Source organism: Neopsephotus bourkii, unplaced genomic scaffold (genome assembly GCF_033783945.1).
Source record: "Neopsephotus bourkii isolate Nb327-2 ecotype Australia unplaced genomic scaffold, CSIRO-AGI_Nbou_v1 NB_234, whole genome shotgun sequence".
NCBI classification, from domain to species: Eukaryota; Metazoa; Chordata; class Aves; order Psittaciformes; family Psittacidae; genus Neopsephotus; species Neopsephotus bourkii.
Window position 1 is genome coordinate 6,251,412 of NW_026900744.1, and position 26,575 is coordinate 6,277,986.

At 48.4% G+C, this 26,575-nt stretch overlaps 2 protein-coding genes across 8 annotated transcripts in view; one reads left to right on the top strand and one right to left on the bottom strand.

Moving 5' to 3' along the window:
• The window catches only part of ERI3 (ERI1 exoribonuclease family member 3), a 130,539-nt gene extending 126,756 nt beyond the window's left edge, over positions 1-3,783 (top strand). For both annotated transcript variants that reach the window (XM_061345039.1, XM_061345040.1), the window contains exon 8: positions 2,211-3,783. In XM_061345039.1, the coding sequence (XP_061201023.1) occupies positions 2,211-2,293 (83 nt within the window). In that variant the 3' untranslated portion in view covers positions 2,294-3,783. The remainder of the gene's footprint in view (positions 1-2,210) is intronic.
• Positions 3,784-5,928: 2,145 nt separating this feature from the next.
• DMAP1 (DNA methyltransferase 1 associated protein 1) overlaps positions 5,929-26,575 on the bottom strand; it is a 33,579-nt gene continuing 12,932 nt past the window's right edge. For all 6 annotated transcript variants that reach the window (XM_061345029.1, XM_061345026.1, XM_061345024.1 and 3 more), the window contains exons 7-10: positions 25,646-25,831; positions 22,671-22,742; positions 10,727-10,799; positions 5,929-9,452 (exon numbers count right to left, since the gene is read on the bottom strand). In XM_061345029.1, coding sequence (XP_061201013.1) covers positions 9,106-9,452; positions 10,727-10,799; positions 22,671-22,742; positions 25,646-25,831 — 678 coding nt within the window. In that variant the 3' untranslated portion in view covers positions 5,929-9,105. The remainder of the gene's footprint in view (positions 9,453-10,726; positions 10,800-22,670; positions 22,743-25,645; positions 25,832-26,575) is intronic.

The following is a 26,575-nucleotide window of genomic DNA, read 5'->3' on the forward strand; positions in this document are numbered from 1 at the left end:
GTGTTGGTGTAAGTGACAGCAGGAGCTGGTGCTGTGGCTTGGGCAGGCAGGACACCCATCATCTCCAGGGCACTTCCAGAGCCATCGGTGCCACCTTGGTTAGCAGAGAGGACAAAGGCACAGACAGGCTCATCTCTGCCCCTGTGCCAGCCAGTGTTGCTGGGGACACCTCTCCTTAGAATCACAGAATGGTTTGGGTTGGAAGGGACCTTAAAGCTCATCCAGTTCCAACCCCCTGCCATGGCCAGGGACACCTTCCACTAGACCAGGTTGCTCCAAGCCCCATCCAGCCTGGCCTTGAACACTGCCAGGGATGGGGCAGCCAGAGCTTCTCTGGGCACCCTGTGCCAGCGCCTCAGCACCCTCATAGTAAAGAATTGCTTCCTAATATTTAATCTAAATCTCCCCTCTTTCAGTTTAAAACCATTCCCCTTGTCCTGTCACTGCATGCCCTGGACACTCCTCCTTCACACCCAGCTCTCTTCCCCTGTTTGTCACAGTGGCGAGGGGAATGGTGCCGTAAGAGAGGCCAGGGGAACACTATGGAGGCACATAGCTCCAGTGGGGACATCACCTCTTCTGCTGCCAGCCATCAGCCAGGAGGGCTCCTCCTTCCCTGAGGAGCTGCACCTCTGACCGGCGCTGAGGGACAAGCGATGGCTTTGCCATGGGGCGCAGCGGGGCTGGGCAGTGCTGGTGGTGGGGCAGGGAGCAGCAGAGCATCCCCACCCCTGCAGCAGGAGCCTGCAGCGGGGCAGCGCTGCCCGCCTGCTTGGGGCCCTCGGTGCGGCACGCGGCACTGTCAGCAGGCAGCCTGCTGTCTCCTAGACAGTGAAATATGGCCACAATTAGCCCGGATACAGTTCAATTATGATAAACAGCGTTTGCACCCTTTAAGCCGTGATTAAAAGGCCTCCTCCCGTTGATAGAGAGACCTAATTTCACATTATTATCGCTGTAGCTTGATTATAAAGCACTCCCTGGATTTACAGTTGGGAGATGGATGTGGAGGCTTCTTTATCATTTACACATCAGTAATGATGCAGCCTTCCCTCCACCACAACATCCATCCAGCGGCGGCAGGGAGAGGGGGGCCCTGCCTGCTCCCCCCCTTCCCGGGGCACCCTCTCCCCGTGTCAGCCGGGCCCCGCTGCCACATGCAAGTGGGCAAAGTCACCCTTACGGTAACAGCTTGATAAATGGGCGGGCGGTAATGAAATGGAGACATCAAGGCGTGGGGCGAGGAAGAAAGAGTGGTAATCGGAACGAGTGGAGCTGTCCCGAAACGGAGGGGAGCGGGAAGAAGGATCGCCTCTGCGCCGTGTGCTGTCAAGGGAGAAATTACACATTTACTCTTGCTTTTTCTTAAGGAGACGGCCCTCATAGATCAAAACATGGATTTACAAGCCAATTTTCAACATGAAATATAGACACTAGGAATCAATTTAAGCCCGGCTTCTATTTTAGCAAACGGTGCCTGAGTTTAGTCCCAGGTAAATAACACCAGCCAGAGCCTTCCCCCTTCTGGCTGCTGCTCGGCCACCCCTTGCTCTGGTGGTCATGGAGCTGCTGGATGGACCTCGGCACCCGCTTCGACCGTGGTCTGACTTAGCATGGGGCTGGTGGGCATGGGGCAGCACCAAGGGCTGGCTCTGGTGGGGACAGGGACAACCCCAAACTGCAGCGAGAGCCCAGTGCCACACAGCCCTTGCATGAGGACCAGGCTTGGCTGGTGGAGAGCAGCTCCAGCATCACTTGCTGTCCCCATCCCAGTGCAGGGACAGCCCCTTTGCTGGCCGTTGCACCTGAGGGAGAGGGGTGCTGGAACAGGAGGCTGGCACTGGGCTTGCAGGGAAGCAGCCACTGGCCAAGAGATAGAGACTGTCATGGGCTTGTCTTGCAGGAGTGCTGCCTTCTGAATCTACCATCTCTCCATGGGGAGAAGGGATGTATCCACTTGCAGCCTGGGCAATGCCAGGCCTCTGGGTCTTGGGCATGCATCCATCCCAGTGCATCATGGGGCCATACTGGGATGCAGGTGACCAGTGCTGGAGAGCTGGGGACCCCGCACTCCCCCCACAGCACTGCAGGGCACTTGGGACAGAGCGCCTGGACTGGTGTGGATACAGTGTTGGAACTGGGATCTTGATCCAACAGGTCCTGGTCTGATGGTGGCTTTAACCCAGCACCTCTGTGCTCTCTCTCCGCAGATGACTGTAAGAACATCGCCAACATCATGAAGACACTGGCCCATAGAGGCTTCATCTTCAAGCAGACCTCCAAACCCTTTTGATCCCCAAGGCAAGCCAGGCAAGGGCTGCATGCGCCCGGCGCCGGCGAGGCGGGGAGGACGGGCTCCAGCATTAAAAACAAAACGGCAACCGAGGCCAGAGGAACCGACACAAAAAATCTCAATTTCAGCTGTTAACTCCAGTAGAGGTTGTATATATGGGAAGGCAAATCTGTGTAGACCTGATGTGACTCCCTCTCTGGGCTGCTCCGGACATTATGCCATGCTAGCGGACAGCCGCGTAGGGCGCTTGCACCACATTTTAGACTCGTAGTTCTTTTTCTTTGGCTCCCCATTTCCGTCCCTCCCTCCATACCCCACCCCATCCTCCCTCTCCCACCCCGTAGCCAGAGCATCCCCCCCCCCCTCCATCTCCCCCCTCCCCGGCATGGGCCGTCCCTACCTTCCCTTCTTCTTTCTTTTCTCTGGTTTTATGTTCCCAGGCCTCGATGGCTGCTGCAGCGATGCCTGCGCCCGGGCAGCGCTCACGGAGGCTCAGCAGTGTCGAGACGGCCCCTCGCCCTCCCTGCCAGCCCCCCCGCCTCTCCCCCGAGCGCCTCTCCCCCCTTTTTGAGTCGACACTAACCCCTCTCTGACTCCTGTATGTGACAAACGCGATCCGTCTCTTTATGTTCAAGGTGAAGTGCCTGTATTCTCCGCTGCAGAGCCCCTTGGCAGCCCCACCGCGGGCTGCGGGGCCCCGGAGGGCTCCCTTCAGTGGGGCAGGGGCCCAGCGGGCGAGCGGCAAGAGGGAGGTGCCAGCATCCATGCGGAGCCCCGGCCCCGTCCCTCCTGCTGGTGCCTCTTGCAGGGCTCAGTGGGATGCCCGAGCCCTGCCCCGGCCCCGCCGGCCGATCCCAGCTCCACCGGGGACGGGCCCGCCACAGCACCGCGTCGGTGGATGAGCCAGCGAGCGCTGGCCCCCGGCCCACAGGTACCCGAGCGGGGGAGCTGCAAATTGCCCCGTGCCCCCGGTCCCGCTCCCCTCCGACCCCATCCGGCCTCCCTCCCCTCCCACCCCGAGCTGCGGCTCGGCCCCCCCCCGGTCCCCGCGGACGCTCAGCAGCAGCTGGCTTGTTGCCTGAGAGAGTTGCCGAGCACATCCCCTCCGGCTGGGTGCGCTCCCGGCCGGCCAGGGCGGTTGGGGGGCAGCCATGGGGCAGGCTGAGGGCACACGTGTCGTGTCCCGTGTCCCCCCCCCGCCAAAGTGTCACCTATCACCCAGCCCCAGGGCCCTGCTGAATGGAGCCCTCGTCCGGGTGCTGACCTAGCAGGGAGGCTGCAGCCCCGGGCCCGTGCGTGCATGGCCTGGAGCGAAGCCGGTGACGGCAGCCAGAAGGGCAATACAGGCACTGAACTTGGCGGTACATGACTGCATGGTGTGTGGTGTTCCAGTTAAACCAACCGATAATGCAAACCCAGCATTTTCATTGTCTAGTTATTCCAATCCTTGCTGTAAATGTGCCACATGAATAAAGTTTGGGGGTAAAGGAGCCCGGGCTGTGCCCATCCATGTGCGAGTGTGTACAGGGGGGGAGCAGATGCAGAGGTGTGTATTGCTTGGGTGCCCCATGGATGGGGCTGTCCTTTCTGGGATACAGCACCCCCATATGTCCATGCTCCCTACAAGCTTTTTAGCTGTGAATGGGAGGTCTGGATTCCCTGATACTGGGAACACTTCCCAGCAGCCTCTCCCACCACTTGTTTGCTTGTACCCCAGGACAGCCACCAAGGGGATGCCACCAGCCTGTCCCAACAGGGCTGCACCAATGGGTGCCACCACCACATCCTACTGGCACCTGTCACCTCACCCTGCAACCCGGTACACTGTGCCCACATAGCTGCTATCACAGAGCATCCCTGCTGCAGGCAGCATGGTTCTGCCAGTGCAAGCAGCAGCTCCATGATGCACAGGAGCCATACCCAGGCCAGGCAGGAACCACCATCACATCCACGTGCCCAAGGGACCTGCCTGGTGCTGCGGTGGGACAGGGACTCAGCTGTCCAGCTGGCACGGAATGGGCAGATCCCAGAGGGAAGGGGCAGCCCCAGCCCACTCGCTCCAGCAAAGGTCACAGGGGTTTTAATGGCTCCCTCTGAGCAGCCCCTGATCAGCTTTATTGACCCATTTTCGATGGAGTCGTCTAATTAGTTTTCTATGAAAACTAAGAACTTGGCCTTTGCCCTTTCCTCCTGCAGGCGAGAATGTGACTCAGAGGACGTTGTCACGGCAGATCGATCGCCAGTTACACTTGAAAGGCAGGTGAAGGGGACGTGGGGTGGGCAGCAGCAGTGGGGCTCACAGCAGGGCCATGGTACCCACAGTGGGCATTGCACAAACCCAGGCTCCCATTGCTGACTTCAGCAACCCTGCAGCCCCTCCAAAGCCCTGCATACCATGGGGTGCAGGGACCTCACTGCAGACTGGAGCCAGAGGTGTCTGCCTGCCTTTGGCAGGGCAGCAGGAGCTGGGCCTGATGGTGAATGCCAGGGACAGCATGTCCGGGGGCTCTGGGACAGGCCTTTGGGATGGTCACCTTCTTGGCACAGGGTCTGGGAGGGAGCAGGAGAAAGGGGCTGAGCTCTGTGGCAACACAGTGGCCCCAGGACCCTGACTGAGCAAGCTAGGATGCAACAAGCCATTAGGAGCATAGCCTCGAGAGAGGGGCAGAGCAGCTCCGCACTACAGCCAGCCATGCCATGGATGCTCAGCATGTGACAGGGCAGAGCCTGGAAGTGCTGCTCCACCATCCAGACCTGCAGTGAAGTGGCCCAGGAGCAAAGTAGGAGGCTGACAGAGAACCACATCCTCTCAAAAAAAACACCTCTTTCCTGGGCAGCACACACCAACACACAGGAGTGAGACCGGTGGGCTATGGCAGTCCTCACCCTTCACAGTCAAGGTGTGGGCTGAATCCAGCCATAGGAAAAATGGGACCATTTACACCAAACAGGGGACATTCCCTCAGCCCTCAGTGCAGGGAACCTCTCTGCAAGGCATTGCACAGGCTCTAAAGACCATGCAGTGGTCTGTAAGCACTCCAAGCTGGACTCTGCGGGCAGGGTGCCACAGGCATGCCAGAAGCACCAGGTACCCCATGTGCTGGGTGCTGTATGGTCACACCATGCCGGAGCCCTGGGGCTGGGCTCCACCTTGCACAACACACCACAGGCAGTGACTGCGATCATGTCCCTGCAGCCACCCCATGTCCCCGAAGGCCAGCAAGCACCCAGGGGCTGTACAACATGCTCTCCAAACCGATCCAGCCCAGCGCTCGTCGTGGGAGGCCCTGCTGCCTCCACCACCAGCAGGAAGGCAGCCCCCAGTTCCCGCTGGGCACCGGGCGGACGGCAAACAGAGCATGGAATTTGCACGGCTAAAAGTTAAATACAACACACACACGGATTTTGTCAGAGGCCCTGGCACGGCTGCCTTCGCGGGATCCGATTAACGGGGAAATAAAAGGGCCAGAGAACCCACGCAGCAGTGCGAGCAGATGCCCTATAAAAACCAAATCCGTGGTAATCAAGGGGACCGAAAGGTACATTTAAAAAAACAAAAAACCCACCCTGGAAACAAAGGAGCTGGGCTTTGTGGCTTCCCTGGGAGGGCTGTGGAATTAATGGGGAAGAGCACATGTGTTTGATAATCTTTATATGGCAAAAGACCCATCTTTCAAATATGTCACAAATTCATATTAATCACCTTCCTATTGCCTTCTGTGGCGCAGCTATTCCAGTTGCCTTGGGCAAAATTGGGAACTGTCTGGTTAAAAAAAATGTTTTACATTATAATTTACAAGAGCTTACAAGTCTAGTTTCTTTTAATGGAAAGAACGATTAAAAAAAAAAGGAGAGGTCTATATATACACCCTGGTATATATACACTATATATATTAAAATATATATATAAAAGACAGATATTGTAACTCCATCTGGAAAGAGAGAATGTTTGATCTTAACAATGTAACTTCTAGCTTTCAAACAGGCTCAGAAAACAAGAAGTCAGCAGGAGTTCAGATAAAGGAAGCTTAAAAGTCAAATAATTCTGACTCTGAACCCGAGACTTCTTAGACTCAAGGTCCTTTCCTTTACCCATTAATGGGCTGACTTGTGAGCTCAGGAACAAAGTGCTGCAATGTGAGGATTTCTGAGAGTCACTCATTACAGATCACTGAGTGGAGTCTGAGTTGCGGAAATCAAAGGATCCAATCTGGAGTAACTGGCTGAACTTCTGCTTGGAACTAATTTGTTCTGAGTTCGGCTCACCTTTCACCTCCCAAAGGCCCCGAGTAAAGCCCCTACCAGGGTCAGCGGCAGACGGCACTGGGGGGATCCCAGCTTGGCTTTAATGGTCAGCGACGGGAGCGCAGTGCCTCGGGGAGGGTGGACAGGCAGCCAGGGCAGCCGGGATGCGGTGGACACGGTGAGGCAGACTGGTACCCAGCTTCCCACTGCCCCACGGGGTCTCATTGCCAAGACCTCCCCTAACACCCTTCTGAGATGCCTCCATCCCCACTGCTGGACAAGGGGGATGGAGGCAGCCAGATGTTGCCACAAACAGTATCTCAAGACCCCATTGTGCCTTTGCCCATCCGTTCCAATTCCTAGGAAGGAACCCAGGCATGCCAGGCAGGGCTCAGGAGTCAGGACTCCTTAGTCCTATTCCTGGCTTTGCCACTCACTCCCTCCAACATCTGGAGCAAGATACTTCTCTCTAGGGAAGCAAATCTGGCTTCAGGGGAGCAGCTGGTTTGGAGGCTAAACTAATCCATGCTTAATCCAACATGTGGAGTGCCATGGATGGGCAGTGCTAGACAGCACAAAGGGATTCTCCAACCCAGAGGAATTTGAAGCAGGGCGATTAAATGATTCCCCCAAGAGCCCCCAGCAGCTCAGTGGCAAAGCAACACACTTGAACTGGGGAGCTCAAGGCTGGCGTGGCAGGGTTAAACCTGGTGAGAGGAAGGGCAAGGTGTCGCCCACCTCCTGCAGGGATAACCCCGAACCCAGGACACACATCCACACACCTCACCAGCCAGCACCTACCCCAGCTCTTCTCGAAGCTCATCCCAACCCATTTATCTTCCAGAGGCCAATTTTAGCCATGATGCTCAGTGAGAGGCACTGGGTAGGCTCCTGCTGGTTGTGGGCAGGGCACGGAGCATCGTCAACACACGGCCTCCACTCAGGTCAGCCCATCCTTGGAAAAGCTGGCTGTGGGTCACAGGCTGCTTGTCTCTCTCACTGCCACATTGGCCGGGTTCTGGGCAAGCACAGTGCCAGGCCCTGCTTGACTCTCCAAACATATCTGAGCCAGGCAGAACATGGTACAGCGGCCCCATTTCGCTCCTCTCCAAGACACCCCTCCAGCTGGGATGTAAATTTCCCCCCCCCTCAAAAGGTAGTATAAAATGGTCACAGTGTGAATGTGCTTGACCTTTTGTCTTGGACTAATCTAATTGTGTCGTCTTTGTGTAATCAGCCGGTAAAGGTCAGTGCTGTATTTAACATGGGGGCCCTTTAGGTACTGAATTTGCCTTGCAGTGAATTAACTTGATTATATTTCTTTCAAATATGTCAGAGACCAGGTCAGTTTAACCCTCTCTGTGCTGCCTGGGCCCACCCCTTTGTTTCCAACTCCAGGAGGTGGCATTGAGGATCAAGGTGGTCAAAACCACACATGTGGGCTCCCTCCTCCTGCAGCCATGGCCACCACCACCACCACCTCTTCCAGCTTCGCAACAAGCAAAGTCTCAAGGGAGAGCAAGTGTGTTGTGAATCAGCCCGACAAGCTTTCAACCCAGGACACTCTGGACCGCAGGGAGGGGTAAGATTTCAGACTGAAAGCAGTAAGGGGGAGAAAAAAATTCAGAAGACTCCTTTGCAAACATGAACCTGTCTCAGTGGAACGCTTCCTTATGACTCCATATTGTCACAATCAAACAGGACATTACTCAAGTCCAGACTAAGGTGTCACCTCTGCCGATTAGGTGTTCTCAATATCCTGCAATACATTATACAGTTTAGAAAGTAAAGGTCTGTGCCACTACCAGGGGCAGTATCTCTGAGGCGTCGGGGATGCCACTGTGTGGAGACGGGCAGCTTTTGCCAGGCAGTTCAGCTCAGCTGTGCCAGGGGACTGCACAGAGGGGAAAGCAACCTCAGCTGATCCCCGGCATACCCTTGGCCCTGAGGCAGTGGTGAGGGGTTGGGCAGCCTGCCCTCATGGAGGCAGGGAGGAGAGGCTGGTAATTCACATCCTGCAGAGGTACATGCACAGGACACTGTCACAGGGCTCACAGTGGAAGAACCCCTAAGGTCTGGCTTTCCTTTCACAGCACTGGAAGCAGGGTATAAAAACACCCCTTTGCTCTTCAAACACCTCTCTCCTTCCCAAGCCTCCTGCTTCAGGCAGAACTACTGCTTGATGCCAGGTACTTGGGCAAGTCATGGCTCATCATTTCAAGACTGCTTTTCCCACTCACTTCCCTCTGAGAAACCCTTATGGAGCTGTGTCTAGAAGGAAAATGCCTCAGGCCTGCAGCTGTAATGGAATCACTGCTGCTGCCCTAGGGCAAGCTCTCGTCACCCAAAGCCTTGCTGCTTTGGTCCACGGTGGCACCCACGTCAAGCCATCTGCCTGCATGCAGGATGTAGAAAGCCCTGCCAACCCCACCTGTAGCACCAAGAACACTGTCCAGCACAGGAGACAAGCCCAGAGAGCAGCACTGGGACTTGGGGTAAACAGGCGTGCTGTGCTCCCTTGGACGCGCATGCCTGGAGGGAGAGCAGGGCAGCATCCCCAGCGCTTGTCAGGGCATCTGCGTCGGAGACCTGAGTGCTCCCTGTTCTGCCCCCACAACCTTCCTTCTCACCGAGTTGGGGGTCAGGGGTGCTCCTACTACATCAATGATCTGGTCCTTGGTATCTCCCTTGACCTCCTCGATGCCGAGCCCTGCCTGGCCATCTGGATGGGCGCCTTCTGCAGTGAGGGGGCCAATACTACCAGCTTTGGCCAGGGCCTCGTAGCGGTGCCGTAACATCTGCAGCTCATATTCGCAGTTGGCAAAGGCTTGCTTCAGCTCATACAGCAGCACCAGGTCGCTCCGCAGCTCATTGAACATCTGCACAATCTCCTCTGTGGGCATCGGGTTGAGGTCTAGGGAGGAAAAAAAGGGGGTTCTGTTAAACACCCAGACCTGCAACCCTACAATAGAAGATCCCTAGAAAGGTCCTGGCTGCCCATTCGCTCCCACGAAGAAATACCAGAAGCCTTGCTCCCACCACATGGATTCTAAGGCACAGCAGGGCTGGAGCACCAGGAAGCCCTGAGGATACACGTGTTTTGTAAGGCAGGAGTGGGGAGTCAGGAACCCCTCCTTACCCTCATAGAAAGTGAGCTCTAAGAAGCACTCAGATCCTTCCCCAAGGCTTCCCTAGCAAGCAAAGATGGTAAGTCCTTTAGTTTTAAAGCAGAAAGGGAAAACCACCCTGGTTGAGCCACTTTCACCAGCCACAGGAGGCCTTCAGAACTGTAGTGTCTCTGAGACAACATATCAAGCCATAAACCAGTTGGCCCAAAAAACTAACAAGAGTTAACAGTCAATGCTGGGAGCAGGCTCGGGAATCTCTTTTAAATCACCAATAAGGTCACGGTTTGGGGGTTTTTTCCTTCCTTTTCTTCTTTTTCTGTGTTTAAAAATCCCTCCCTAGCCACAGTGGGGGGAAAAGGTGTCCAGTCAAGGGGCAGTGCACACTGAGACCTGTGGCACCTGCAAACTGTACCCACTGCATGGAGGGCAGCAGCTAGCCACGGGCTGCACCTCTTTCCCTCTAGCTATGACTGGGTACTGCACCTGTTAAGTGAACCCTTCTTTCTGCTGCTAAGACACCGGAGTTCAAGAGTGAGGGCTGTGTGTTTACTCGCCCTTCGGCAGAGATGCTCCAGATTTTCACACAGCACGCAACCTATAAAGGGGGGATGAACAGTCCCAGATGCATTTTGGACTTGCCACTGTGAGCAGTAAATTAAGAGGAAACGAAGCTTGAAAGCAAGACAGGGCAGCCCTGAACAATGTGTGTGCCGCGGTCACTAACACACTTAGAAGTACCTCTCCCTGCAAGGCTGAGATTTGCCTTCCTAATACTGTGCTGCCTCTCTTGATGGTTAAAAAGGCCCAAACAAGAGAGAAACAAAGGCTCTTTTAAAACATTTTTCTACTGGGAGAAAAAAAATAAAAAACCCTGTGCATCTTGTTCTGGCTTTTACCCTCTCTTTCCTTTTTTTTTTTAGACACATAAAATATTTTAAAAACCATTCACATACTGTTATTCAAGAAACTGGCTGTATTACTAGGGGAAAAAATAGCCCATTTCGAGAACAAAGGCTAGCTCTGTGTGTCTCTTTCTCTCTCGCGTGCCCCCTTTACTCACCTACTCCGAGTTCCATCAGCATCTGCTCCAGGGCTTTAATCTTCTTCTGTCCCACCGAGCTTGGCAGTTTCATCTGGAACACAAAGGTAACAGAGCCACACAGCTCAGAGATAGCCCTCACTCACAGCCGTCTAGTTCAAAAGGCAAGAGAGCTTTTCTTTTTATAGTGCAGGGGGAACAAAAAAAGAAAGGGAGAGAAAGGAAAATCAAGTGGTAAGAGAGGGAGACAGGGGCTGAAAGTTTTCAGACTAGGTCCGAGGGCAGGTATTGAAAAGCCCGGTCGTGAGGGCTTTTATTTTCCCTCTCGTGTGTGTGCAAGACACGCTGTTTTACAGTTTCCATGTGTCACTGAATTAACAACAAAAGTTCTTCTTGGCTTCAAACCCTCTCCCGCGGTGCCCAGCCCATCAAAGGGCTCATTTACACAGCGGCTAATGTGCAATGCTGCCCTACTTTATTCGCTTTAGCCGGCCTGATTAGACTCATGCGCTAACAGACTCACTTCTCCTTTTACCTGCTGAGCCCCAGACCTGTGGGATTCATTTACAGAGCAGGCTTTGTAACAAAGGGGAGAGACAGAGAGAGCACAGTTACTTGACTGGCGGAAGTGTGAACACACATTTACATCGGAGCTAAGGGGCTAGGTGAGAGAGGAAGCATCAGATGTGAGCTATGAAAGGGAATCGGAGCTGGCCAGGAGAGGAAGAATGCGTACACTTAGCAGGGTCCTTCCTCTGCATTCATTTGGGCTCTAGCAGGAGTCCTAGCTGCTCAGACCAAGCATTTATTAGATTACAAGCAGCACAAACGCAGCTGGCACAATGTACCAGGGAGAACAGGTTTCCAAGCCCTGTGGATAGATCCAAGAACGAATGAAAGCACTTTCCTTCCTCAGCAATGCCAGAGGACAGTCCAGGAAAGAAATGATTCTCAACACCACAGTGTCAAACACCTTACTGCACACACCTGTGGGCTGTCCCTTCATATCCAGCCCTGTGAAGGTGAACTTACACCTCCACCCAGGGATCACCATCACCAGCCCAAGCTGCCTGGCAAGTCAGTGAACAGCCAAGAGGTAAGAGCATCCTGCAGCCATCCTGCACACCACTTACTGAGCAATGGCCCCATTCTTGGCCAAACCAACCACAAGCCTGCAACGTTTGACTGGGAATGACCTGAAGGACAGCCATTCTTTACTGCACCTTAAAACTGGCCTCGGAGGTGAGCTCACTGGAGGGTACCATGGTCACCTTAGTTCCTTTAACCCACAGGTTGAAACTCCCAAAAACAGACAGCCCAATGTCAGCCTCCCAAATTAGGCCCATCTTTTCCATGGTGTTCACTGCCCCAACACAAAAACAACAGGAGACACCATCTGGAACTTTTTAATCCCTTTGAAGGCAGGAGCACATACCCAAATGGCGAAAGCACTAACCTGAACTCAGCTTTGGTTGATGCCCCATAAGCAGCTCCATAACCCCAATGCAGCACCTGCTAGGGAAATCTGCCTTTTCCACCACATCGTTTCAGCCAAGAAACCAGAGTATGGATGCCACAGAGCAGCCCAGGGGAATGAGCATTTCACAGTACACAATAAGTAACACCTACTCCTTTTGCCAGATATTAGCACCACAGTTAAGACCCTGCAGATGATGGAGAGGACTATCAGAGGATTTCTAATAAATCAACCTGATCCAGAAGATGCAAAAAGGGAAATGGGAAAACCTTCCCTCATGCAAATAGCACAGGTAAGGACTGAAGGATACCTCCGTCCTTTCTTAAACCCTGAGGGTCTCTAGCTTAGAGCTGGGGTTTCTACATAGCAATGAACTTCATGCTTTAGAAACTGAATCTTTACAGTTGACCACAAAATTACTGTCTTAGCAGAAGAAAGGCTGCCAAAGGTATCAGATATTTGGATTTCAGTCAAGTCTTTGGTACAGAATGTTAACGTGAGCAGAACCTTCCTAAAGTAGGTTTTCGGAGAAGCTATATGGCACAGACTCTGTAGAGGCTCTGCTGAAAAGCAGCAGGACAGGGTAGAGCCCTAACACAAGGCACTGGGACAGGAGATGGTCCTGGTTATTTGCTGGGTGCCTTGCTGCATCTAGCAGCAGGATGCCAAGGAAGAAAAGGTCAGTCAGCACAGCTTAGCAGGAGACAGAATGGTTAGCCTGGAGCACTAGGAAGACATTCCTGAGAGCAACAGGCCTTGGTCCAAATAACTGTTCTGCCCCACATGGAATCACACAGAACATTTAAGACAAGCAAGGTACCCAGCTCTGCTGCAGCTAGGCAATGTATGAGCTGACCTAGTCAGATTGTGCTAGCTTTAACTGGCAAAAACATGCTGGATCTCAAACCAGCTTCAGGAGCAATGGACAAGAAATAGGAAAAGGTCACGCTTGACTAGGCTAGGTGGACAGACAGGAGGTCTTGTGGTCTCTTTCCTCTGCTGGTTAGAGGAAAAGCATAAGCTCAAAGAACTACTGGCAACACAAACGATTAACCTGGCAAAGCCTTCAGCTGTGATGCTGTGTATGTCCTGCTCACTTCCCATAGGAGCTTGGTCAATGAACACCAAGCCAAGGTCTTCACTGACACTGCTGAAGATTAGAAGATGGAATAGGGAGAGGAAGGGCAAATTAATTTAACTTCAAAGAAAGGAACACAAGACATGCTCAGGAGTGGGGTTGTGAGTTTAGTTCAAAAACACATCAATTAAGCTTCCTTTTAATTCAGGCAGGATGATCTGGCCTGCAAACAGGAAGGCTTCATTGCTTTCTCAAAGCAAGAGTATATTTTAATTTTACCATCATTAAGAAAATGTTATGATTTATGTGGCTGCTGTCAGACTAATATCTTTAGAATTTAGCTGGCTAAGCCAATTCATCTCTAAGACTGATGAAGGCTGATTGCTCTCTATGCAAAATGTATTAAAACTAAATGAGCAGTCTATTACTCAAATGCTGCTGATAATACGTTAGCCAGGGTCCGTTAGCCAGGCTGCCTTGTTGCAGGAGAGAAGCCTTCACACCCTGTACAGCTCTGCAAAGCTTACTTATGCAAGCCCTTCTTTGCTTTGGTTTAAGTAAATGTCCAGAGGTGCACCAGAATGCTGAAAGTGGTGTATCACCTGCCCTCATTCCCAAGGAATGTGGCACTCCACAGGGACCATGGGTCCCAGGCAACAGCACAGAGAACAGCTCTCTGGCTCTGGATGCTTGCCCTGCGGTACATAGTTTCTGCAGGCCATGTCTCTATGTTAATGAAAGCACCACTCAAGGCAATCTTGTTGCTTACACCACAGCACCCAGGATGTTCTTGGTGTTGTCATGGATCAAGTCCTCTGCAGGGGCTAAGGAAAATTACATTCCTGGGAGAACTCCAGTGAGCAGCCACAGTTTCCGAGGTAAATGGCATTTGCCCTTTTCTTTCCTTCCTTATACTAGACTATTATTGTTATTTATTATCTTTAAAGTCCCCATATAATAATAATACCTGGGAAACAGATTGCTCCCGTCAGAAAACTGATTAGCCAGGATTTTTGAGGTTACTACATTTTGGATGCTCTTCTCCTTTGACAGCCTCTCCCTACAGACACTTTGCCACACCAGCCTGCGCTTATAATTACACCAACATTGCCTTTGATTTAAGGACTGTAATCCTCTGTCCTTGCTATAAACAATCTGCATTAAACACATGAATTGTGTGCACCAAGAGAAAAATAAATACAGAGCTGCAGAAAACTGTGTGCGAATCAACACCACAAAGCCCCATTTACCAGAGCCTACCTATGGAGAGAGGAGCCTTGCCTGGTCCTGGGATACACAGCCTCTGCTGGCATGCACTTGGCCTGCCTGAGAGGGATGGAGTACACCAGCACTGACCCAGCCTGCTATCCTCTGGAGGAGGTGGATATTGCTCAGGAATTGGGTTATGAAGCTTAAAGAGATGAAAACAGCATCCACCACACTGTCACAGCAGGGGCTGAGAGACTGGGGATGAACCTGAGCAGTCTGATTTCCATAAAGGGTCTCACCGCAGAGTACCCTTGAGGTTTTGAATGATACAGGATTTTTATTTAATGTTTGAGTCATTCCCCCAACAAAACCTTGCTAATTCATGCTAATGACTAGGAGACCTACTGCAAATGAGTTACTAATTGGCAATATTCATTACATGAACAAACATGATAAATAACTAAAGATAGAGCCTCCCCAACCAGACTGGGTTAATTTTTGTGTGCCATTCAGTTTTCATGACTTATGCTAAGACTTTTAAGCATAGTTGTAAATGTATTCGAGTATACCTTGGAGGAGTAAGGAAGCCTAAGTAATAGCGGAGCTTGCAAAAGATCCCCTGTTGTGTCTTACAGCATCACCACCTGCCAGGTAGAGACTATCATGAGGATCTGCACTAGGAATGGAATTGGTCTGCAGGATCTACAGACAGATTCAGCTTGGTCCCATGTGTGATTGTATCTATGTGGTCATCTTGAGTGTCCTGCTCTTAATTTATCACTTTCTTCACAAACGCTGTTTCTGGTGCTCACAAATTAAAACCAAAGCAAAACAAAACAAAACCATCCCACTTTTGTGCTGAAAGCTTTTGTGTGGTCTAACACCAAAATACAAGAGGTTTAAAATTAATCAGCAGTTACTTGGATATCTCACACATACCCTCCCGGATGCTGCATTTCATTTTAATTCTATTTTGAGACAATATTTTCCTTAAACTCAGACTTCCCCAACCCTAAATAATATGACTGTCCTAAAACAACTAATCCTGAAAACTGCACACATCTGACCTGTGTCTGTACAGCTATAAACTGTGGTTTTATGCACCGGCATTGGTGTTCAGCATTATGATACAGCTCACTGACATTGAAAACCACCTTCTTTGTGAATTTCGGCAGAAAGAAAACTTTCTCATTAGGCCCTTTCTTCATGGATATCTTTAGAGTACCAAATTGCTTAGTGGGTTTTCAGGAAGGAGTGCTAAAGTTTCAGATGAATAATGTTTCTTGCATTTTCTGTCTGAAGGTCAACCTTTCCCCAGCTGCATGGCTCTGCTCCGCAGCAGCAGAGAGCTTCCAGTCCTGCACAGTTTGAAGACTCAGAGAAAGAACCATATTAAGTACTTTAGTCTTAGAGCTCTGGAATTTAAAATACCCCAGCAGAAAATATTCCATTTCTGATATGAAAGTGCACATTTCTGGAAATCTGAAATGCTTAACAGCTCAGAACTAAAGTGCTACAGTAGAAGAAAGATGGGAAATTGCAATGGATGTATGCAAAAGTTAGAAGTTTCAAACTGCATAGGTATTCTCTGTCTCAATGAACACAGATGCTTCTTCCTGCCCCATGCTGACAGCCACAGACCCCATGTCTTGTATCAGTGCTTGCTGATCTGCCAATCTAAGGTTTAGGACAAGTAAAAATAAAGAATCATACTGCTATGCCATCTTTGCTATGCTCTGTAACACATGAAACAGTGATCACTCTGGGATGGCACATGACCATCCACTTGCTTCATCAATGAGGCTTAATGCTAAATAAACCAATCTTTCAAGAAGAATCCATTTCTACATTAACTTATGTAAATGGTTATTTCAGGGTTTATTTAGACTGAAGTTAGACATAGCTCACAAATTCCCAAATCAGTTGTGCAAAAATATAAATTCTGTACTTGAATCTTCCTAGTAAATTAAACCAGTTTTACTTGTTAGAGGAATATACCGAGTGAAAGCTTTGTCAAGGATGAGGGAAGCCAACAGATCCCAGAGAAGCACTGCACTGGAAGGCATATGAGTAGCAGCTCACTGATCCTATAAACATTAATGCCTCGTTATGCATCTCTAGCACTGATTGTAGGGATAAAACTAACACTTCCTGAAGAAGCCATCAGCATCAATAGCTCAGCCTGATGGGTTTTCACCAGCACAGGTAACAAGGTCTTCAAGGTTTTCATACTCTCCCACCCTTGGCCCCCAGGGAAGGGTGTATAGATTGCTTTGACCCAGTACAATTGGCCTAAATGAGAATGACTTGGAAGCCACACAAATGACAGCTGATAACCTGGAAAGAGTCAGCTTTATCCCAATTTGACACACAGGTTGACAAGGAACAAGACATCCCAGAAGATAAGAAGAATTCACACCTTGCCAGGACTGCCTGCCATTTAGAGCACAGTCATCTTCTGGCAAGCAAAGTATTATCTTCCACTTATCAACCCCAACATTTCCTTGCCCTTAAATGCATTTTGCTTTAAATATAGTGCAAGCCTGTAAAACAAATGCAAAAGGACTACAGGAAATGTTTGCGTAGGGAAAAATAGTAAAATTCATGGTGCTGAACAAAGAACCACACAGGATATTTTTACTGGAGGGTGGTTTATGTTAAAAGCACATTACCAGTTGACACTAGTATTTTGCTTTAGGAGATCTGCAGATGCCCATACAGTCCTACCCCTGCCTCTTGCTACAGACACAGAAACCAAGCTGAGACCTGTAGAGGTAGCTGCAGGAAATGGAAAGGGCTGCAGCCTCTGAGCTGCATTTGACAAACAGGTCAAGAGCAGAAAAGAGTGTGCTGTGATTGCAGGGAAGGCCCTAAGGTAGGCTACATGAGGGGGAACTTCAAGGACAGCTTCACATAGTACAAGAACATTACTTAAAACTTCTAGATCGGACAGAACTCCAAAAATCTGTAGCACAACAGTCTAGTCTTGAATTGATGTTGCTTTTCTCTTAAATAATTTAACTGAAACTACACTTACACAATTACAAAAATACATGGTGACTAATTACATTCTAATCATTATATTGGTTATGCTAATGAAAGAGTAGCATATTGGGTGCTCTGCCCAAGTTACATACAATGAAATCACCTGATGTATGACACCTAAGACTGCCACAATGAGCACATAAAGGTAGGAAAAGTTTCTCAAATCAGTCCAGGACTGGTAGACAAAGGTACCTGTGGCCTTGTATTCGGCACATACACTGGTACCTGATGGTTCAAAAGAAGCAGCAGCACAGAGTGTCCTTTACAGAATTACAACTTTAAAAGACTTCATTACTGTATCCAGAGTGCTCTCTTTATACCCAAGAGCCTGATAAAGGCTTTGGTCCCAATGCAATCCCACACCAAAGAACTCCACAAAAAAAACTTGATGCATGAATTTTCTTTCAGCAGTTTACCATGAACTGCCTTTCAGTTTAGCTAAGAATGAGAATAGCAGAAGAGAAGTGCTGGATTCACCTTCTCTAGTTCCTGTGCTGTTTTCTTTAAAAATAAATACTCCAATGTTTTCATCTTATTTCACTCTCTACAGGCAGGAGTTTGATTAGGAAATGCACAGGCACTCTCTTGGCCATAATTAAAGGGCATGTTATACAACAAATAGATGGCAATGCCACAACATAAATTCAATCCAGCCTGCATCATTTGTTCATAACTTCTATTCACAGAAATGAGACTACTACTTTCCTTCCACACCTCTGTCAGGCTCCCCATGGAAATTACTCTCTTCCACTCTCTTACAGAGTGCAAAACATACAACTTTGCTAATGAAAAATTGCTAGCAGAAGCAATGGGCGCATCTCACCCAACCAATCCATGGGATGTTCAGATCTGGAAACATAAACTTTCCTACCTAATAAGGGTGTGCTGATCTCCATCAGATTGATGCCAGGATGCCTTGGAGTGCAATCAATACAAAACAAATAAATAATTAATTGCTCCAAGTAATTAAGTTTATCAAATCCAAATAAAAATAACTGATATTTTATGGAACTGCTTCCAAAGCTGAACCTCTGAAGGGACAGTATTGATCACAGGAGGACAGACAGATGTTTCACACGGTCAGAGCCGATGAGCTCTGGGTTTGCATTAATGACAGGGAAGGAACAGAGCCAACAGCCTCCAATGCAGAGTAAACAGTCAGCGTGCTTGGCCATTTAACTGTGGGTCAGATCAAATATGGAGAATAAACATGTCTAAATACATACATACAACCCCATTTTCCTCTAGAAATATCATTCACCTTGGTGCTGCAGTAAGCACTCAGTTCCCATTCCAAGAAAGAAAAACACAGAAGAGAACTCACACACATGCATTCCCCCAACAACCACAGTAAATTCTTACTCATAAATCAGTGCTAAAAAATGCTCAGCAGGCTAGTAAATATTTAAAAGCTGGTGAGTGTGAATATTTGAATCAATGGGTACTAAAGCTGTACTTGTAATTTTCCTTCCTCTACTTTTTTAATTGGTCTGACTGGCAAATTGTCTACAAGATCCCAATTAGCTGATGGAATCAGGCTGCTGGCTGGAAGCCTTTTTTGAGGGGAGGTGGCCAGCTTGGAGTGACTAAACTGGAGCATCCCTCAGTCCATTCTGCAGACTGGGATCTCTACAAAATCCTTTTCACCCTAGAGTTTTGTTTTGTTTCCAGATGAGACATCACTCAATCGATTCTCTTCCATTCTTTTGTTTCCAAACCCATGACAAGAGAGCAAGGACACAAACATACACCTCAACATGCAGGAGTGGAGACAAACATCCACCCTTTTCCATCCATCATCTTCTTAAAAGCCCTGCTGCAGCAATCAACAGCTTTAACAGAATCATAACTTAAAATTTCCACATAAGACAGAGGGCAGATGAGCAACTTAAAATACACGGATGTTAAGTATGCCAAAGCCATCACAATGAAGTCAAAGACAAAGGTTAAACTTAAAAAGAAAGCTGAATATAGCAAGCTACAGAAACACCATGGTGAATTCAAAACAAACTCAGTTCTGCCCTACAAAAGCAACACCATGCCTAGATCACAAACGTGGTTATTGTTGGTTTGTCTGGGTCCTGGAAAAGATTCAAGTTCAGCACCTCCCATTTTCCTTTCCTTCAGGCAGATGCTCAGCAAAGCTTTCCTTCCTCATAGCTCTCTGCTTTCCCTTTAGTCTCTTCCTCTCCTTTCCCTGTACAAATTCCCTACCCATCTCTCATTTCCTCTGGCTTTTTGGCTGTCTGCCCTCCCAGCTGAGCAGATCTGGTATAACAGGAAGTTTTCCAGAAGTAACGCTTAGGATTAATAATACATTTCTGCTGTTATTTTCATAAGTTTTACTAACAGCAAAGGCAAAGGTCTACAATTCCTTTTGAAGAAACTCATGAAAGGCTTACCCCCTTCCTAAACATCTACTACTGTCTCCCGCTCTCCGCAGCACCAAGACAATGCACTGTCTTGAATTAAGACAGAGCTTTTCATAATTCCCAGCTTCTTACTGCCTTAGAGAAGCTTGCAGTCTGTGCTCTCAGGAGGCAGAGGGGAAATCCCATGCAGAGCAAGGGCACAGGGGCTGTGGCCTTCTTTGGCTATGGCCACAGTCCCATGGAGAACAATGGGAGACTGAAACCATTGTGATAGAAGGCAGCTTGTCAAACTGAACTCACTGGAGAAGATTACTCTTCAGCATCTGCTGAGGGAGAAACCTTCAGTTATGAAGAATAACAGCCCTAAATGGCCATTAATCCTGGAGGGCAGAGGGAAAGATCCTCAAATTCAGACTGTGCATAAGATTTTGTAAGCTTTAACAACAGGGAGAATTTGAAAAGCCTGTGCTATTGCCATAACAACTACTGGGAACAAATCAAGTTGAATACAGAATGCAGTTGAATACAGTCCTTTTCTTCAAGGACTCATTTCTAGAAATTAATTTGAACTCAAGTTTTAAGCCTAATTGTAAATCCTCCAAGGGAAAAAAAAACCTCTAATTGAAGAGTTAAGTGCAATTATCCTGGGGATGATATGGTACATTTTTCACACATGACAGAGGTTGAGTCCCTGATCTCGGTGCAAAATCCAACTTTGCCTAACTATGAAGGTGTAAAGCACAGTAGTAAAGTGCAAAATAAAGGAGGACAATAATAGCCTTTAGGTGAGGAACCCTTATGGTCCTCAGGCAAAAGAACTTACTGCAGGATGTCACAAGCCTTTAGAAATCATTTTCCAATGTGCTCAGGGCAAAACATCTTACGCTGGATGTTGCCAGAGTACAGGTTTCCAGCAGAGCACCCCAATTCCTTGCTTAGTCCTAGTCAGCTCCTGCCCTTATCAATTCCATACCACTGATGTGTAAAGGGTTTGACACGTAAATCCATCAGCAAAATAATTTGGATTAGGGTGGATTGCCAGCTGTACCACTTAGCACTTCAGCACCTCTTACCAATTCAAAAGGCCCATACTGACCTCATATGATTAATTCTCCCCGTCATCCACATGTGAAGAAAGTGAGTCTATTAGCTCCTGTTTTAAGAACAGGGAAGACTTGAATAAGGAAGCCAGGTGACTGGCTAAAACGACATATGAATTCATTTGCTGGGCTAGAGGCAGGTTTCACATTTCCAAGCTACAAAGTGTTGTTTTTTTCACCTGGATCAGTGATTTGCAATCTTTTTCAATTCGCAAACCACTGGTACTTCTATAACAGCATTTATATCCTTATAAATTTCAAGCAGAGCACAGAAAGTTGCTCTAGGTTATCCCAGGAGCTTAGATACCACAGCCTGAAAGCTGCTGAATCAGGATGCCATGCCTCAGCTTATCACTGCATTTTGTGGGCATTGAAGAGAACAGGGAGAAGCATGCAACACCCGTTTTCACAAACGGCTGGGATGTGAACTGCCTGTTTAGAAAACAAAAAGGCTGCTGGCTCTGCCAGATGGTTCCATCACTGATAGGTTATTGCTCAGCTTCTCTTCCAGAGGGGGTAAAAATACCAGAAAAGATCAACCATTACTTGTCAGTTTTCAAAATCCCAAATCAATCTCTATAAATTACTCTATTTATCTTAGTGCAGGAGAATGTATTTGCCATGTTTCCATAAATCTCAACACACGCACCGCAGTCTTTCGTGTCACTTGCCTCTGACTTCCTCAAGGCTGTAGCCCCTCTCAAACAGGTAGCCTGCAGATGGCGGCGCTCATACACTAAGGGGGTCCCCCAGGAGGAACCTTGCTGAGCCACATCTCTTCTAATGTGTGCATGCACCCGTATGGTGAAGCAGCATGATCCCAAACACATACCTAATAACAGCCCCAGGGCATTCCCAGCAAGATCTGAAACTATTCTGACATCAAAAGTACACCCCATAAAACAGTCTTTAAAAGCGACCTAGAAAATTACTATGCCAAGTGAGTGTGCTGGGCAAGGAACCTACTTCTCCACCTTTGCTACAATAAAGCAACTAAGGATTATTTTATTTGGCTAGGGAAATTAAAAAATAGCAAAAATAAACACCTGTACTGGGCAAACAGGATTTGGCTATCAAAACTCCTCTAAAAACATTCAGCCAGCCAGGCAGGTTTAACATACCCAGTATCCCAAACCCTGTCGCTAAGAGACAGGCATCTACATTTATCTTACTGATGGAACAACAAGAAAGTTATTTCTCAGGGATATCTGTGCAGCAGAATGAACAAAGGGGCTTTTTCCCAAAATATTTTCTGAAGATAATGGAAACAGGAAGGCAAAAATTGTGTTCATGTGTCTTCTTTTTTTCCAGACACAACCTGAACATCCAGTTCTTAAAAGCACCTCTCGCCTATTACGACACGTGCTCTAGGAGGCTTATTACATTTAGCTATGAGCTCTGTTTGGACTAGACAGCTCCATTTGGGTCTGTCACATATCTAATCACAGAGCAGGAACACCAGTAACAAACACCAGCAAGCTCAGGTGCCCCTTCAAGGCAATGAGCTGGCTTCCCCACAGCCTGCATTCCAGGTTTCTGAGCCTCCACATTTATGGAATTCCTTTCTTATTTTAGAGGCAAGAACTTGACTTTCTGTAGCTATAAAAGGAGAACAGATGAGGAGACAGACAGGCAGACTGAAAAACATTAACCAAGGTCCCAAGGGACCAGGACAACAGCCTACCCTCTGGCTTCGTAGTGTGACACCTGCAGATTTGAAGTCAGGAAACTTGATGCCAGCAGTCTCAGGAACAGCCTGAAAGAGATGGAAACAGGATGTGTTGATGGAGGAAACACATGATTTCATATAGACTATCAGAAGGGGAAACATTGTTTCCTATGACAGAGAAGCACCTGCCATGGCCACATGTCGGAGCTGAGGCAAGAGGAAAATCCCAAGCAATGGGATTCAGTGGGAAAATCCCAAGGAATTCACTGAGAAAAAGTACTCCAAGGTGTCTTTGGAAAGCTCAAGCATTTTCATTGGGTTGGTTTAAAGGCACTGCTCTACACAGACCTCAAACCCATCCCCACAAGCATAAACCATAAATGCTACTCTTTATAGTAAGTCATGCATATTTGCACAGTATCATCCTTATCTAACTCAGGCCCATGTCACTGATCAAAACAGCTCAGGACTTCCCCAAATCTTGCCTTTTGACTGAAAGTCGTCTAAGGAACGAGCTGAGAAACCTCTGATCTGTACAGACATGAGCCCACTAATGAGGGTGTAAGGACTGCATCTCTCCAGGGAGGCCTGCAGTTCATACACCTTTTGCCATTTGTCCACTCATTAGACAGTTTTCTTTCTTCTCCACTAAACATTTATGCATAGCAGTACAAGGCAGTAAACTTCTAATGCTGCTGCTGCTAGACAGTAGAGCATTCAGTTGCATTTCAACAAAATGGAGAAAAAAATAAACCAAATTCCTTAAAAATCAGTGCTGCTGAGCAAAGCACAAGGTGAACAAACTTCTAAGTGTTTAGAGCAGTCTGTCTGCTGGGGCCTGTCCACTGAATGGTGTGGGGTCCCCTGTATGGGTCAGCAATGCTCATGATTCAATCTAAGAATAGCCACAGTCTCTCCAAAACATATGTTCAATCACACTTTTCCAAAAGGAAGAGTCACCTCAAATCTCCCTATTTCTTTGGAGACAGTGCTTGCCTTGCTGCTCCCACATTTCTCTGCAGAGAGGCTCTTCGTTCATTTCAGACAGCACTGAGATAACCAGGGTTGCCCCAAGATCACAAGAGATGCTGAAGGACAGTGACTCAGTTCCTCAAGTTCCCTGCCAATGACTCTCACATCTCTATCAGCTATCTCTGTGTCTTGGTCTTGAGGTGGCACTTTGCAAACTCCTTTGCTTGGCCAGGCATTAAGGATGTTCTTCAGTTATCTGTGGTCAGTCCAATAAACAGAAGCTTCAGGAAGAGCCTCCTAGACACGACCAAGGTGGAAAAAGTATTCTGTAACTACCACTGGGGTTCATGAATTTGCACAGATTGCTTTGATCTTTGGTAGGATTGGAGCCTCCCTGCTTGGATTATTAGACACAAAGGCGGCTGCAATCAAAAAACAATCCTCTCTGCTTCCTTTGGATGAAGGCTGGCTTTCAGACTCCCTGAACTCTGCCCCCCAGCCTGTTGCTGAAGACCCTGACACAAGCAGTGAGGGTAAATCAGCATTGTTGGCTTAGCCAAGACGTCTCTGACTGCACTCAGCACATAAGCAATTAAATGGGTTCTTTTGCCTTGCGTGCCTGTACATGCTGTAAACGCTTCAACCTCAATTGACTCTTTGGTAAATGATTTTCCTTTGTTGAAATGATGCTGATGCAGCTCCCGATTCAAATTCTTAGTTAAAATGCAATTTTTTCCTAACATTTCCCAGCTATAGTTGGTAATTGACTCCTAATGGACTCTGTCATGGTTGAAATGATGCTAGTGCAACAACAGAAACTGCTTCTCTGCCCACCATGGCGCTCCTATCCACTATATGCCTGCAGACAGGCACCGACCAGCATTTAGGGCTGGACTCCCTCACCTTGGCATCCTCAGCATCTTTCCAGCCCCAATCTCCATTACCACCCTTTCTTCATTACTACCACCAACAAGCTGCTTTCTTCAGAAGGGCCAGAACACCAGCCATGGTTGAGCTTTACCATATCGACCCTTAAGGGAATTCAATGCACAAGGTGCCCAGTGTCATTACATTAATTACACTTAGGGGCAGGGGGCAACCAAAACAATGCTTTGGGGAAGTGGTGTCCATTAGGCACCCTTCATCAAACAATAACTGTCTAGTATTCTCTGCTTCCCTCCCTGCTATGCACAGACCCTTTTGGAGGACAATGACACAAGTGCTCTCTGTTTACAATATGGAGGGACAGGAATTCCCATGGAACCATTGGAAATACAGAGATTTTTTAACAGCCTGTTTCTACTGAAGGGCTGAATTTGTTCAGTCCATACTGTCCTCTTTCCAGAAAAGGAAACTGAGGTAACATCAACTGTGAATTAAAACCTATATTCTGGGCTCCTTAGACTTTAGCTCAGCTCAAGGAGAAATAAGAAGCAACGACTACCAGAATACAAGAGTCCCAAAGCAGGCCTGCTCTGATCAAAGCTGAGGATCAGGAGAGAGGCATGTACTGAGCTTGGGAAACACTGCTGAGACCCAGAAGTGGGAAAGGAAAGGGAAACATGGACTAGAAAAAGAATGCAGGTGAAAGACAATGGGTTGATGGGACAACCCTGCATAGCAGTACCAGAATACACTTGGGAGAAGCAGGGAGACAGGTATTTCTCCCTGCCATGACGCATGAATGGCTGGCAATATTTCATCCCATTTTTCAGAGAGGGAAGGGGAAACAGGATTTAAACCAGCATTTTTCAAATGGGAGAGAGACAAAGTACACACCAGAGGACTCTGACAATGGCTGCCTTAGACCAATCTGCCTTCAAAAGACATAACAAGAAAAGCATCTGCCAGAAGGCAGCCAGCAGCTACTCCCCCTAAAAGAGCAGAGGGCTCGATCCCAATAGGGCTGCTGAAGGAAAACGTTGCCCAGCCAAAACATAAGCAGGGAAAAGGGGAAAAGAGGAAAAAAAAAGAAGAAAAAAAAATAAAAAGAAAAATAAAAAAGGAGAAATGTTTACAGGCTTTTCTGTCTCCTTCTTCTGTGGCAGCTTCTTCTTGGGAGCCTTGCGCTCGGCGCGCCTCTGCTCAGTAGTGGTGTCAGCAGCTGTGATGAGCTTCTGGAGGTCTTGAGTTCTCTTCTCCCTCTCTTTCTTCCGGGTTTCGATTTTGCGGAGCTCCTGGATGAGGTATTCTTCTTCTGCCACCTGCAGACCAGAGCACGTAAAGGCAATCAGAGCAGCAGAGGAGGCCCAGCAAGGTAAGGGGGCCATCTACCGATAACAGCTCGGCCCTGGGCCAGCTTAGGAATTACCAAATTCCCCTGCCTAATGTCTTGGATTTGCAGAGCACATCATGCTCCATAGCCTTCCCCTGCATCCATGGTAATGTCATGCTACAAACTGGCAGGTACTGTATCACAACATCCAGGATGTACACTTCAGCAGCATCCATAAATGATTAATCTCATCTCCAGACAAAGAGACCAAGAGCACAGATAAAAGGGTAAAAACTCTCAAATACACTGCAGTTGCAAATGGAGTGTTGTAAAAAGCTGGCTCCCCTTCCCAGACCTAGCACGTAGAACCCAGAGCAGGTATGCCTAATATCAGCACACCCGTCAACATGGGAAGGACAAGCAGAGTTGTCACACATACGAAGTTCTCATTAAGACAGACCTGCTAACAGAAAGAGATGCTCTCCCCCAGTCTTTGAGGAGCACACAGTTCCTTAACCTCTAATGGGACCATTACATGGCTTCAACAAACAGGAGAACTAAACACATAGATTCACAATCTCTGATGCTTTCTGGTAAGATTTTTACTCTCAATGGAAGTAATCCTCCTCTCATGGGACTCAGGGATTCGTAAGGACATTGATCTGCAAGCTTACTCTATTCAGAAAACTAATACAGTGCTGCAGAGGTGGTGGTGGCAGTTACCAGAGACCAT